The sequence below is a fragment of the Phyllopteryx taeniolatus genome, chromosome 7 (assembly GCF_024500385.1).
Source record: "Phyllopteryx taeniolatus isolate TA_2022b chromosome 7, UOR_Ptae_1.2, whole genome shotgun sequence".
Lineage (NCBI taxonomy): Eukaryota > Metazoa > Chordata > Actinopteri > Syngnathiformes > Syngnathidae > Phyllopteryx > Phyllopteryx taeniolatus.
This window is the reverse complement of record NC_084508.1, coordinates 11,155,011-11,168,101: the sequence shown is the minus strand read 5'-3', so window position 1 is coordinate 11,168,101 and position 13,091 is coordinate 11,155,011. Positions and strand designations below refer to the sequence as shown.

Here is a 13,091-nt window from a genome sequence, read left to right as displayed (position 1 = left end):
AGAGTTAATCAATGGCCTTATACTCAAATGCCCCCTACTATGAAGGAATAATCATTATTCTGGAAGAGCACACCATAACAAAATTAATTTATTACAACTTGTTTACATTCATTGTTGCTGGTCTACAGCCAAATTGAACAATCCTGCGAGTTGCACAGTTAGCAATTATTGATCCATTTTTGTTATACTGCCTTGCATACAAACTAAACAAAAATAAGTACTTTCTAGGTGTTTAATTTATCGGCATGTTGGATTATAGTGTCTCAGGATATGGTCCTCCAACACCTTCTGAACTACGACAGAAAAAATAAAATGTTAAAATGAGAAAAACCTTTTTGTAAACTTAATAAATGTGTAGTTGAAAGGTGATAATTACTCTTTTTGTATCCGAGAGCAACAGCTAAGGCCATTGCACTGTAGCCAGAATCGGACTCTGTGGTCATGTCAGCGCCTTTAGCTAAAAAAAAACACACAATGATCAATTAGTATAGCAATCAGGACCTGTCGCTTACAGTATGTTTTAAATGTAAATGAATGGACCTAAAAGCGCCTCTACACATTTAACATGGTTTCCTCGAACAGCATACAGAAGCGGAGTCCCTCCATTCTGAAATCAAAACAGCAGTTTTCAGTCAGCAAGCAATTTCCTCTCAGTATTTCACTGAAAAGTGCTTCATGATGTTGGATGTTCTCTGACACAAATCGTCTCAATGGGCTAATAAATTTGTTAAACGGAATGGAAATCTTTAATATCAAATCCCTCACTAATAGGACTTTTATACATTTATAAATATTTTGTTGCTGTCAAGCAGAATCCTCACATCTCCCAACTCACTACTTTTCAGGCAATTTAAAAACACGCCATCTTGCTTTAGTTAACAAGCTCTGCATCGTTCAAGTCGGTGTTACACCCTATATTGCTGACATATACCGATTTGCACCAACATCAAAACAGCACCACCTCATGTTCAATCGCTAATTTACTACCCCCCCAAAAAAGGCTAATTTGCTACCCTGTCACTGATTAAAATGGTACGAACGTCTCTGTGGCAGCCTTTCATAGGCTGCATTTGCAACTATACAAAAAGCCTTACGACACAAAAGCAAAACACTGTTACATCAGCTTCCCAAACTCTTAAAGAGAGCCATTAGTGATGCAATAAATAAAAACGATGAGCTGACTAAGCAGTTTAATAGGCTGAAATTACCGCTTCCTTCCAAACTGGTTAACTCAATGTTTTTGTTGAAAAAAACATTCAAACGCAACATCATGCGACACAGCTCTCACGGAGTGGTGGGAAAGATGGAGTTTTGCAACAACTCTCAGAAAGTTCAAGTGTTCCAGAAAGTATAATTAATTTGCTCTCAAGCTATTTTCCACTCTTTAAATTGGTTAATGTGTAAAAAATAATAGACGATCTAGGGACAAAACAATGGTATCTATTTGTGAAAAAAAATATGAAATTGGCCATATTTGCACATTCGAGGTTTCCGCCCGACAGCGACAATTTGCAATTAACGTGTACCCAGTCATAGGCGTTGACGTCAACCCCACGTCTTAGGAGAGCCTCGATGATGTCCACGTAGCCTCCGGAGCTGGCCAGCGTCAGCGCACTTTCTCGGTCCCTTGCAACTATTTTGGGGTCTGCGCCCTTACACACGAACCACAACAGCATCAGTGAGTGATTTTCCTGATAAGACTTCTTCCTCCTGCCCTCTAACCTTTTCCAAGAGCAAGTCCACCACTGTTTTCTCTCCAAACGCCGCTGCCCACATAAGAGGAGTGAAGCCCCCTTCATCCTGTTTGCTCAGCAGCGAACTGTCTGCAAAACGGGCGTATGTTACAGTCCAGGGATTCTCAAAACCTTAAAAGGAAGACATTTTACCAAGGACCCCCCTCATAATCCCAGTGCCAATTGAACACAACTACCATTTGTACCAATAAAAGCCATAGGAATGAAAAAGTAGCCTGTTTTTTTTTTGGGGGGGGGAATTATGTTCCAAATCAGTCTCATATATATTTAGAGAAAAATAGAAAAAAAGTCTAAAAGAACTAAGACGTTAGTTTGTTGGGATGAAAAGTCATAATATATTAACGTCAAAGTTTACTGAGTGAAGAAATTCATAATTTAACAAGTGAATTTCAAAAATACAACTTTATTCTCATGATATTACGATTGTATTCTGGAAAAGACAGAACTATATTGTATTAAAAAAAAATACACCCTTGTTGTTCTAAAAAAAATATGGAGGACTTTATTCCTGTAATGCCTTTTGTCGGCTATTCATGCAGGGATGTCATATTTGTATGATACATTGGATATAAAAAGTCTACACACCCCTGTTCAAATGCCAGATTTTTGTGATATAAAAAATGAGACGAAGGTAAATAATTTCAAAACTTTTTCAACCGTTAATGGAACCCATAACCTCAACAGCCCTTTTTTTATATATATATTTTCAAGAGACGGAGTAAAAATAAACAAGTGAAAGTATGTGGTTGTACAATTGTGCACACCCACATAACTGGGACAGAATTCACCTTGCATTCAAACTCGTGTTAAAATGGGAGTCAGCACACACCTGCCATCATTTAAAATACCTGATTAATGCCAAATAAAGTTCAAAACATTATAGTAGGCTTTTCCTTTATTTTTACTTTATAGCAAAAGCCTGAAGGTTTTGTGCTAACACTGACTGGTTTTGGAATTATGGCCAAAATGTTCAACTTTGGTTTCATTGGACCGTAACAAAAATCTCCCAAACAATTGTGGGGAAATGTGTTTTGTGCATTTGAACAGGGGTGTGTCGACTTTTGATATTCATGTAGACATGGACTTTTTAAAATAATAAAACATGATTTATTACAAATTTGCAGACCCCCAAGTTACAGTCCCTGGACCTCAGTTTAAGAACCCTTGTGTTTGACAATATTTGTGTACTAGGATGTCGGTTCAGTCACATCCAGATGCCTCAGCCTCACCTTTATTTAGTTGGACTGCCACTTGCAAAACCTCACCCTGGGCGGCGAGCTGATGTATGGACAGAGCTTATAACGAAAGAAGACAACCATACATTCATACAGTCGAGATCTGCAAAAAAAATGTCAAAAAGATTGAATGACCACACTTTATATACTCACAGTCTAACTTTGTTGGGCGTGCATTAACTTCATTGCCACGCTGCCTGTTGGTGAGCGTGGTCGAATGGTTGAACAGACCCTCTTCATCCGCGTCGGCATTCTCTGGATATACAAGGCCGTTCATGTGAGACACATGCATTTAAATGGAAACTTTTCCAAAAATTGCCAATGCTACTAATAGGGATTGACATTTGACTTAAATGCAATTGATTGACTGTGGAAAATGAACGATCGTGGACTTTTTTTTAAGGTGACGAGAGCATCTCTTTCTGAATGTTCTGAGCTCCTGTTTCCATGCCAGTGATGCTGCTTGCAGCCTAATAGTGCATTAACTGTAACTCTAATTATCTTGGCATCACGGTTCGCTAGTGGTTAGAAAATTTGCCTCACAGTTCTGAGGTTCAGGGTTCGAATATTGACTAAATCTTGTCTGTTTTCTCCAGTCTTCCTCCCATATACCAAAAGCATGCATTATGTGCAATAGGTATGAATGTGAATGGTTGTTTGTCTACATCTGCCCTGCGATTGGCTGGCGACCAGTCCAGGGTGTACCAGTCAGTTGAGGGAAGTAAAATATCAGTAACATCACTCAATGCAAAATACTACCACCATAATAAAAAGATTCTTAGATGAAGACCTCAAAAGATTAACTTTGTAAAGCTCTATTGGTATTGCAGGTGTGCCTAGTATTGATCAATTGTATGCGTATTTTAACCATAGCAATCTGAAAACTAAACTATAGTGGAGTTCTTTGGTTGAGTAGATCTCGTTATAACGAGATCGTTTAAAAACAAAGTCTACAGATAGTGTCGTGAGGCACATGCTTTGTTCTTCTCACCTCTGTATTCACAAGACTTTGCACTTGATGTGTGATTATTTGGGTCTTGGTCTCCTCCTGTGTCCATTATCACCGCTGTGAGGGAAAAAGTGAATAAGTGAAGTGGATAAAAAGTGTTGAAAAGTAGAAATTCAGTCACGACGTCGTCGACTCAGCACATCCAGCTTTTGCTGCCTAATGTGCGCCAACTTCCTTGTGGCAAAAGTGATAGTACGTTATCTCACGTGTCACGATAGTCGTCGAGGAGTGGCAAAAACACATTGAATTTTATTAAATGAAACATTAATTATCGAAAGACATTCAACTGAACCATATTAGGACTGAATATATCGCGTTTACGTGAACTATGTTTCGTGAAGGCGGAACTGTTGTCGTCATGTGTATTCATTTTCGGCCCGGAGCCTATTGGCGTTGCACACCATCAACCAAAACACGGAAGTAGCGCGGATTAGAGAGCAAAAAGTCGCATTAAAGCTGCAGTTGCTTCGGTATTTGTGGGAGTAATTTTTCATCTTTCGCCATGGAAGACCAAGAGATGCAGCTTAAAGTTAGACGAGGTAAGTGGCGCACATTTGATTGTACGCATTTCCTCGTTTTTCAAGTTAAGTTAGTTAGCTCGCTAGCCACGAACGACAGTGTCATTTTAAAGTGTTGCACCACCAATTTCATTTCTGCCGTTCTTACTATGTTCGATTTATTTTAATCTACAGTGAGTGACAAATTTACGGAGAGCATGTACGTTCTGGCTAACGAGCCGTCCGTGGCTCTGTACAGACTGCAGGAGCATGTCAGGAGGTCCCTACCTGAGTTGGTGCAGCATAAGGTATCAACCATCCACCCTACACACACTTTCAAGCTGGTGTGGCCACTTCGAGTGCCTCATTGTTAGCCTTAAATATGCGCACATCATGGAGACAAAAGAAGTGCAAGGGGGGACATTCCTGCCATTTTTGAAGCCTCATTCAATAGACTTGCCATTTTTTTAATCATTCCATTTTACCAGGGTTGTTAACAACACTCTTCTCTGGTGTCTCAGATTTAGAGGACATGAATTTTCACTTTTCATGGGCCTTTTGCCCCCCATCATTTCTCTTATAGACAGACATGCAGAGCTGGGAGGAGCAGAGCCAAGGAGCCATCTACTCAGTCGAATATGCATGCAGGTTTGTTGGGCTCCTACTCAGTCGAATATGCATGCAGGTTTGTTATAACGACGCATAGATAATCCCTTTATTGATGTTTTGTTGTTGTTTATGCAGTGCTGTGAGAAGCATGGCTAAGAGCAGTGTGTATTTCAAAAACATTGACAGCCTCCTGCGACAAGCCATCAGCATGAGGGAGCAGATAAGCATCTCTCAAGGACGCAGGTAAGGAAGCAGCGGTAATATATCTGTAACCACTACTACTTCTTCTTTTTTTTTTTTTTATTATCACCCAGTCATTTGTTTTTTCTTTTTTTGTATCACATTTTTCTGAGGTTTGTTTGTTTCCCCCCCGCCATCCACCTGCATTAATTTTGCTCGATGCAAACCCTTCTCCCAGTCCCTTTGTTGCTGCTTCGCGTGCCTCATCCACCTCATCTTCCTCATGACGGTGCTATGTCCAAGGTCAGTAATACCTTCAAACAGCACACTTTCCAAGTATAACAGAACAAGCCTTTTTTTTTTAAGTATTAATTTAATTCACATTGGTGAGAAATCATTTGAGACAACATAACAACGATGGCACAGTGTGTACAAATATTTGGAAAATATATCTGAGGAATAAAGCTGAGATTTTAAAAAATATTAAATAAAATGGTTGCTCCCTGGGATCCAAACGTACTAAAAAATAAATCATATTTTGCCATAACGTACACTCTACATAAATAATACACAGAAGACATTAATGTATTACAACAAACATGGATCAAGGAAACATTTATCAAGAAATTGAGCCTCTGGCTAGCAAACATCATGGCTAGCCATAAACATTTGGGCCAAAGTCACCTAAAATTACCTCCAGTTTGCCCCAGACACTAATGAGGTCAAGCACAATAGAAAAGGAAAGGGGTTTAAAATGTGTACCTGTTTTCACGAGTTTTGTTATGCATTTTGCTCCCTTATGGTGCCTAATGTGAACCGTGGCCTTAAAATCAGAAAATCTGTGATTTCTTGCGTACCATTACTCCCCACTCATTATAACAGTCTTTCCCAACCTTTATTGAGTCAAGGCACATGTTTTACATTGAACAAAAAAAAATAAAACACATGGCAGCCCCCCCACACACAGTCACAAAAAGTATATAGTGAAATAATGATGATGATCCTCTCAATTTAGTCACATTGACTGTTGAGCATTTATGTGTTCTGACTGTCACGATAAGTGCCTAGCATAGACAGATGAACGGAAATACATTTGTAGTAAAAAAAAAAAAAAAAAAAAAAATTAAATATCATTTTCTGACAAATTAAATAATTTTCTGCGGCACATTTGATAATCTCTCATGGCACACTAAGTTTAATTTACTGCATAAAAGTATATTACAAATAATATCCAATAGATTATCACAATTTAATTAATTTATCAGTCAACTTTAAAAAGCTTAATAGAGTCATGAGTGGATTTTTAGCTCCATTTCCATGTGGTCTGGAATCTTTAAAGGTATTAAGAGTCAGTTGCGTTTCCACACTCACTTATTGAAATCCTCTTCTTCACACAAGCGTCGAGTCTTTTGCGTTCATTCCCGATTTGCGGGCCAGGACACTCCTCATCTCGTTGTTGACACCATTCCAGGGTTTAGCCTTTAGTAAAACCGAGTCTGAAGATAAGCTCCTGTGTGACCGAGGACAGCTGCCGGCTCCACTGTGGCCGTCCACGTTGCTCGAGTGGCCTTGCGATTCTTCTCCGACGGGGGAGTACTCTTCCTGCGGGTGGTGCCGCTGCTGGTGTCTGGGGCTGCTGGGCGGTGTGAACGACATGTGATGCTGGAGGTGCGACGGTATGCGGGGCACTCGCAGTTTGTCCACGCCGATTTTCAGCTCGCAGGGCCAAGACACGGGGCTGTTGCTGCTGCTTCTGTGCTTGTTGCAAAAGAGCGTTTCGAGATGGTCTACACTGCCGCGTTTAGCTACTCGGGAGACCTTGACGAGAGAGTGGATCACCACCACTAGGAGGATCAAAATGCCGGAGGCCAGGACGCAAGCGCTGGCGACACCCGTCTCTGCCTCAAATATGAGCAACATAAAAATGGACATTGCTGTCGGGAAAGAGATGAGAAGAAAGTTAGTTCACTTTGTGATTAATAGCGAAATAAACATGAGTAATCGATCCTCCCCAAAATGTTTTGAATTGCCTATATCGATAATTTAAACTGTCTATATATCAACTATAGTCGCAAAACAGCTCATTTTACAACATTACCCTTTAAAAATAAATGGCTTACAGATTTGATTTGGAAAAAATGCACCGGAAGTGTGCATTTACATACACATGCGGTGAGGACTCTCTGTAACTTCCACTATCAACCCAGGCTAAAGAGAGCTCCTTCCCAACCTACAAAGATGTTACTCTATCAGTTGAGATGTATCACACTTACGAGTTTTTTGAGTAATAAGTCGTCGCTTGGTCATTTGTCTTTCTTTTTTTTTTTTTTTTTTTTTTACTTTGCGTTGCGAGTCAAAATGTAAGTTACAAGCTAAAGCTCTAGATATGCTGCCTCTTGTGTGAAGTGAAAAAAATAAATACAAATGAAGCAGGTACTGTAATGCCCTCGCATGTGGGCAAGGAGAGCTTATTGAGCAGGACAAACAGTCAAACACGTACATACAAAATGAGAACAGTTTCAAGGAACTGCTACAGGCCACACCTCACACCCAGACGCTCACATGCATCTAACCGGCCAGGTTCCTAAAAGGCACACACCCAACTCTTGAATACCATATTACATACAGTAATTACACATTATAAAACTTATTTACTGTCTGTTATATTTTATGTTCTTTATAAAATAATATTTTTTTTTCCTTTTATATAAAAAAAAAAAAAGAAAAAAAAAATGAAAAATTCTGGGAGCTGAAGCAGATTAATGGCATTTCAATTCATTTAAATGGGGAAAATGTATTCAATGGATAATTTGATGTGGCATTGTGGGACACACTTCTGTCTTATTTTGTGTGCAGAAAAAGGACAGTGGATCCAGGCATGCCAAGGGACACAGGAGAGAAGCACAACTCTGGACTGTGACAACACTTCCCGACCTTTCCTCATGTTCTGCTACTTCTCTCTGCTACCTCTTTGATTGAAGTGGGGTGGTCAAGGTCCTAACCCCCTTCACCGCCTAGCCCACCTCCCCCAAGCACAAACTGCTCAGCAGAACAGAGCGTTCCAGCGCTGCCAGGTTCGGCTTTAAAAAACACTCAAGTCATGGATGCCGCTCAAAGGGCACATTGTTCTCTTGAGCTCGCTGGACGAGAACAGCTCTTTTCGTTCTCGGTTGTTGATGGCTGACATTTTGGACATTAGCTGTCAAGGACACCCCCTGCTGTTGTTTAGTGTTAACTCATACGGTATGGTATGGATACACCAGCATATCATTAGTTCATATAGTAAATATTGCTAAACCCCCATTTTATATATATATATATATATAAGCGATATTGTGATAACATCAATTATGGTACAAGCATGAAATATGATGTACTGTATCTTTTATTGCTTGCGTTACGCTAATGTTGCAAGTGCATCAAATAACGATATTGTGATATAATGTTATCACTGGTGGTACCATATTGATACACCAACATCAAATAGCGATAGGGTGACTTCTTGGATCATTATCGCTTAGGGTACAGAATTGATATTCAAATATCAATATTGTAATGTATGTATCGTTATCGCTACATTAGGATCACATATCAAAATTGCCGTTGTCCTATTAAGTGTGTTCTCCTCAAAAACAACCAATAAAAGCATGTTTAATTTTGTCAAGGTTGTGATATTTTGTAACTTTTAGTATTGTTACGTTGTTTTACAAAAACAATGGTTCACTCACACATGCTTCAATTATTCAATTTGAATTAGGAAGCCACTTATTGTAGAAGTTTTCTGACAACATTTTAATTTATCTCACATGACACGCTATCGTGATACTAGGATACTATTGCCAAATATGATGACAATATTGTGTGTGTGTGTGTGTGATTCCCACCTTTAGTTCATACCTGCTAAATAGACCGACACTCCCAGGCAGAACAGTCCGATGGCCACATGTCGCACGGCTCTGCTGTCCAATAGGAACCTGTCTGCTCTGTGGAGATGAACATCATACGTTGACTAAATTATGGGTTTACAAACCAGCTTTTTATGTTGCGCGTGTATGTGTTGACATATTTAGAAGCTCATTATTATTCAGATTGTCTTAGAAGTTCCAGGGGCAGGGGGAGTCGCTGAATTTATAATCCGCCGTGGGAAAGTGAGAGCTAAAGGCCTTGCGCTGACTATGGAATGAAAGGAAGGCTATTGTTTTGACAGGCTTATTGGATTTGAGAGGCAGAGGTATGGGGAGCTCAACAGTGGCGGCCACAGTCAACCTTTAATCACAACTTGATTTAAATTTTACTCAACTGCATTGCAATGTGTGAAGATGGTACCTATGTTTCATCATCTATGGTCCATAATATAATAAGATTCAGAGGATAAGGAGAAATCGCTGCACAAAAGCGGCAAGGCTGAAAACCAACATTGAATGCCCGTGACATTCGATCCCTCAGGCGGCACTGCATTAAAAACCGGTATTATTGTGTAAAGGATAATGTTACGTGGGCTCAGGAACACTTCAGAAAACCATTGTAAGTTAACACAGTTGGTCGCTACATCTACAAATGCAAGTGAAAACTACCATGCAAAGCAAAAGCCGTATATCAACTAAACCCAGAAATGCTGCCGGCTTCTCTGGGCCCGAGCTAATCTGAGATGGACTGACGCAAGTGCAAAAGTGTGCTGTGGTGTGACAAATCCACATTTCAAATTGTTTTTGGAAATCATGGATGTCGTGTCCTCCAGGTCAAAGAGGAAAATGACCATCTGGATTCTTATCAGCACAAAGTTCAAAAGCCAGCATCTGTAATGGTATCGGGGGGGGGGGGGGGGGGGGGGGGGGGGGGTGTTAGTGGCCATAACATGGGTAACTTGCACATCTGTCAAGGCACCACCACCATATGTGAAGGCATCATTAAAGCTGAAAGATACAAGTTTTGGAGCAACATATGCTGCCAACCAAGCAAAGTCTTTTTCAGGGACATCCCTGCTGATTTCAGCAAGATAACGGCAAGCCACATTTTGCACGTGTTATAACAGTGTAAATTTGTAGTAAAAGAGTGCAAGTACTAGACTGGACTACTAGCCTGTCTCCCATTGAAAATGTATGACGCATTATGTAGCTCAAAATATGACAACGGAGATCTCGGACTGTTGAGAAACTTAAGTTGTATATTAAGCAAGAATGGGAAAAATTCCACCGCCAAATCGTTTCTTACTGCCCTCAGTTGCCAAACACTTATTGAGTTGTTAAAAGGAAAAGTGATGTAAAACAGTGGTAAACGTGCTTCTGTTCAAGGTTTTTTGGAACATGTTGCAGGCATCAAATTCTAAACGAGTGAATAGTTCAAAAAACATGAACATAAAGTTTATCAGTTCGCACATTCAATATCTTGTCTTTGTAGTGTATTGAATTGAATATAGGTTGAAAAAAAGATTTGCAAATAATTGTAGCCTATTGTATGTCCCAATTTCACTGGAGTTGAGGTTAGTAGCTTACATTACAACATTACATTACAGTCCATTACAACAAGCTGGCAATTTTTTGACTTGAGTTCGTTGTCACATTTCTGTATTATGTATTACTCGTGCACTCACTGTAGTTGTCTCGCCGTGCTGCACTATTTGCATATAGTGGCCACTCATGCCAGAGTAGCATCTGCTCCATTTGCACACTGATTGAGGAGTATCTGTAACATTTGCACAACCATTGTCCCAGATTATCGCAGTACTCGTCACTTTAAACCGCATACACTCCTTGAAGTCTCAGTGCCCTTTGCACAATGGTCATTGCACCGGACTATTGCGATATTAGCCATTCGAACTGAGGACTCTGCATCTTTTTGCACAATTGTTGTTTGTTGTTGTTTTTTGTCAATGTCTTTATGTCTCCAAAGTGTTCTGTAAATTGACTGTCTGTTGTACTAGAGCGGCTCCAACTACCGGAGACAAATTCCTTGTGTGTTTTGGACATACTTGGCAAATAAAGATGATTCTGATTCTGATTCTGATTCTGATTCTGATATGAAATGGAATTTTCTCAAATTTACACAGTTTAGTTTATGATATATATATATATATATATATATATATATATATATATATATATATATATATAAGCATCGTCCCCAAATGACTCCACGTGCTTATGAATAGTAATTTGTCCGTCAAGCGGTCACAGCGGTTTCCAAACAGCCGTAACGTCCAAAACGTTGCATGGTGCCTTAACGAACAGGCGGTTTTTCTCGAAACATGTTCCCTTACCTTTCGGTGTCCAGCTCTCCTCGACTAACTTCGGTGGAAAAGTAGCCGTGTAGGAGACACACCACCACGGCGCTAAGGTTGAGGGTGAGCGACAGAGCCGAGAGCACCGCGGACACCGGCGGCAGGAAGGCCCTGACGTGAGGGGGCACGACCGACGGGGTGGACTCCCTGACGGCCGTGTGGTGAGGCTGCAGCTGGAATATCAGAATGACCGATAAAACGGACATAATGGCCGATAGAATCCCCAGTAGAGACAAGACAACGACGGACCGCTGACTGTAAGAATGTGTCATCTTCAGCTTTAAAGTTTCAAAAGTTGTCTTCTAGTCAAGTAGAGCCCATAAAAAAGTGCGCCTACATGATAAGTGTGGCGTTTCCGAGGGCACGCGAATGTCTCCCCCTCCTCCTCCTCCTCTCAATATCCCCCTCTACCCATGTGATGTGCGTCCAATTCCCAGATTACCAACTTCCCAGCCACAATGGACTGTTTCTTCTTTTGGAACACCAAACACGGTGATTGAATGCCCGTAATTAAATCCTGATGACAAATATGGAAGCACTGACATGCTACCTATGCATTTTTTTAAACATACGCTACTTCACCATCACCAAAAGTTTGATATATCGGGCTTTTGTGTGAAATTTCAACATGAACCTAAACTGCATTAGCCCTTCCTGTTGAAATGAATTTGACCTTCACTAAACTTTTGAATGCAGATGTCCAGCCGTTCACTGTTTTAGTACTTTTTGCACAACGTGCTGTTCTCTAACAAGGAGATGCATTGCAAAATTCACAACAGGTGTCATCTGCAAGTGGCAACAGAGCTACAGAAAGACTGGCGGAGTCACAGAAATGCATCGAAGTCAACATCCTTGACAAATGTATTGCTCAGTTCATGGATCATGTTAAAGTCAAAAGTAAGCAGAGCTGCAGTGTTAGCGCGAATCAGGAAAAAAGAAAAGAATGCAGGCCATTTCTGAAAGCTATGGCTTTGGCACATGCTCTAACTTGCCGAAAGCAGAAGTGAGAAGTTTCAGGAAAGTGACAGGAAGGCCTCTCGAGCACCTTCTGTAACTCTTAAATGGCTTTTGCTTCAAGTATTTTTTTTAGGAGACGTATTTCAATTTCCAACATTTCCCAGGTCTGTGACATGCTTTCACACTATTTCTTGTCTTGCTGAAAACTGTTCGTTTTGAGGGCCGGTCATCTTGGCGTGAGCACTTGGCGGCGAATGCATGTGAAACAAAGGGCTAGATCTCGTGGCTGTCGCTTACAGACACTTTCGGAAATGGATGGAAACCAAGAAATTAACTTGGTTGTTTAATTTCACACTTTTTTTTTTTTTTTTTGTCTAGTTCGGTTAGTAGGTCAATACGAAAGTAAGATTATATAATCCCTTTTTAAACTGCCACTGTGGTTTCTTTGTATTCTGTTGGATATTTATTGAGAATTGCAGTCGTTCAGTAGGACACAACAACGTTTTTAAAGGGACGTGACAGAAATAAAAGGAGAGAGAGAGTGAAAAGGTAACGAAATGATATAGGAAAAAG

General features: G+C 40.3%; 3 protein-coding genes across 6 annotated transcripts; 1 reads left to right on the top strand and 2 right to left on the bottom strand.

Annotated features, from left to right (window-relative positions):
- Window positions 1–72: 72 nt before the first annotated feature.
- On the bottom strand, window positions 73–4,278 carry rfxank (regulatory factor X-associated ankyrin-containing protein). Its single transcript, XM_061780754.1, is given in 10 exon segments — window positions 73–293; window positions 377–457; window positions 541–607; window positions 1,527–1,652; window positions 1,723–1,823; window positions 2,984–3,049; window positions 3,143–3,244; window positions 3,981–4,055; window positions 4,205–4,229; window positions 4,231–4,278. Coding segments are annotated over 10 exon segments (732 nt in total). The 5' UTR covers window positions 4,264–4,278; the 3' UTR covers window positions 73–237.
- Window positions 4,056–8,944, top strand: borcs8 (BLOC-1 related complex subunit 8). Of its 4 annotated transcripts, none has more exons than XM_061780758.1 (6): window positions 4,056–4,537; window positions 4,691–4,803; window positions 5,079–5,143; window positions 5,240–5,347; window positions 5,523–5,587; window positions 8,141–8,944. In XM_061780758.1, exons 1-5 carry the CDS (start codon window positions 4,501–4,503, stop codon window positions 5,569–5,571), a joined length of 372 nt encoding a protein of 123 aa, XP_061636742.1. In that variant the 5' UTR covers window positions 4,056–4,500; the 3' UTR covers window positions 5,572–5,587; window positions 8,141–8,944. The 4 variants fall into 4 exon arrangements, with proteins under 4 accessions (XP_061636742.1, XP_061636739.1, XP_061636741.1 ...); XM_061780755.1 differs by having other exon boundaries at window positions 5,079–5,180; window positions 5,291–5,347; XM_061780757.1 differs by lacking the exon at window positions 8,141–8,944 and adding an exon at window positions 6,756–6,894 and having other exon boundaries at window positions 5,079–5,180; window positions 5,291–5,347.
- Window positions 5,654–11,921, bottom strand: tmem221 (transmembrane protein 221). The gene is made up of 3 exons (XM_061780752.1): window positions 11,541–11,921; window positions 9,182–9,267; window positions 5,654–7,218 (listed from the first exon to the last, which is right to left on the bottom strand). Exons 1-3 carry the CDS (start codon window positions 11,831–11,833, stop codon window positions 6,674–6,676), a joined length of 924 nt encoding a protein of 307 aa, XP_061636736.1. The 5' UTR covers window positions 11,834–11,921; the 3' UTR covers window positions 5,654–6,673.
- Window positions 11,922–13,091: the final 1,170 nt, after the last annotated feature.

Excerpts from the sequence above, each read along its gene's own strand:
- tmem221 (XM_061780752.1), bottom strand. The coding sequence starts at position 11,833 with ATGACACATTCTTACAGTCAGCGGTCCGTCGTTGTCTTGTCTCTACTG. Across the intron at positions 9,268-11,540 it reads GGAGAGCTGGACACCGAAAG|AGCAGACAGGTTCCTATTGG; the intron begins GTAAGGGAACAT and ends TCATCTCCACAG. Across the intron at positions 7,219-9,181 it reads AGTGTCGGTCTATTTAGCAG|CAATGTCCATTTTTATGTTG; the intron begins GTATGAACTAAA and ends CTTTCCCGACAG.
- borcs8 (XM_061780755.1), top strand. The coding sequence starts at position 4,501 with ATGGAAGACCAAGAGATGCAGCTTAAAGTTAGACGAG. Across the intron at positions 4,804-5,078 it reads CTGAGTTGGTGCAGCATAAG|ACAGACATGCAGAGCTGGGA; the intron begins GTATCAACCATC and ends TTTCTCTTATAG. Across the intron at positions 5,348-5,522 it reads AGCATCTCTCAAGGACGCAG|TCCCTTTGTTGCTGCTTCGC; the intron begins GTAAGGAAGCAG and ends CCCTTCTCCCAG.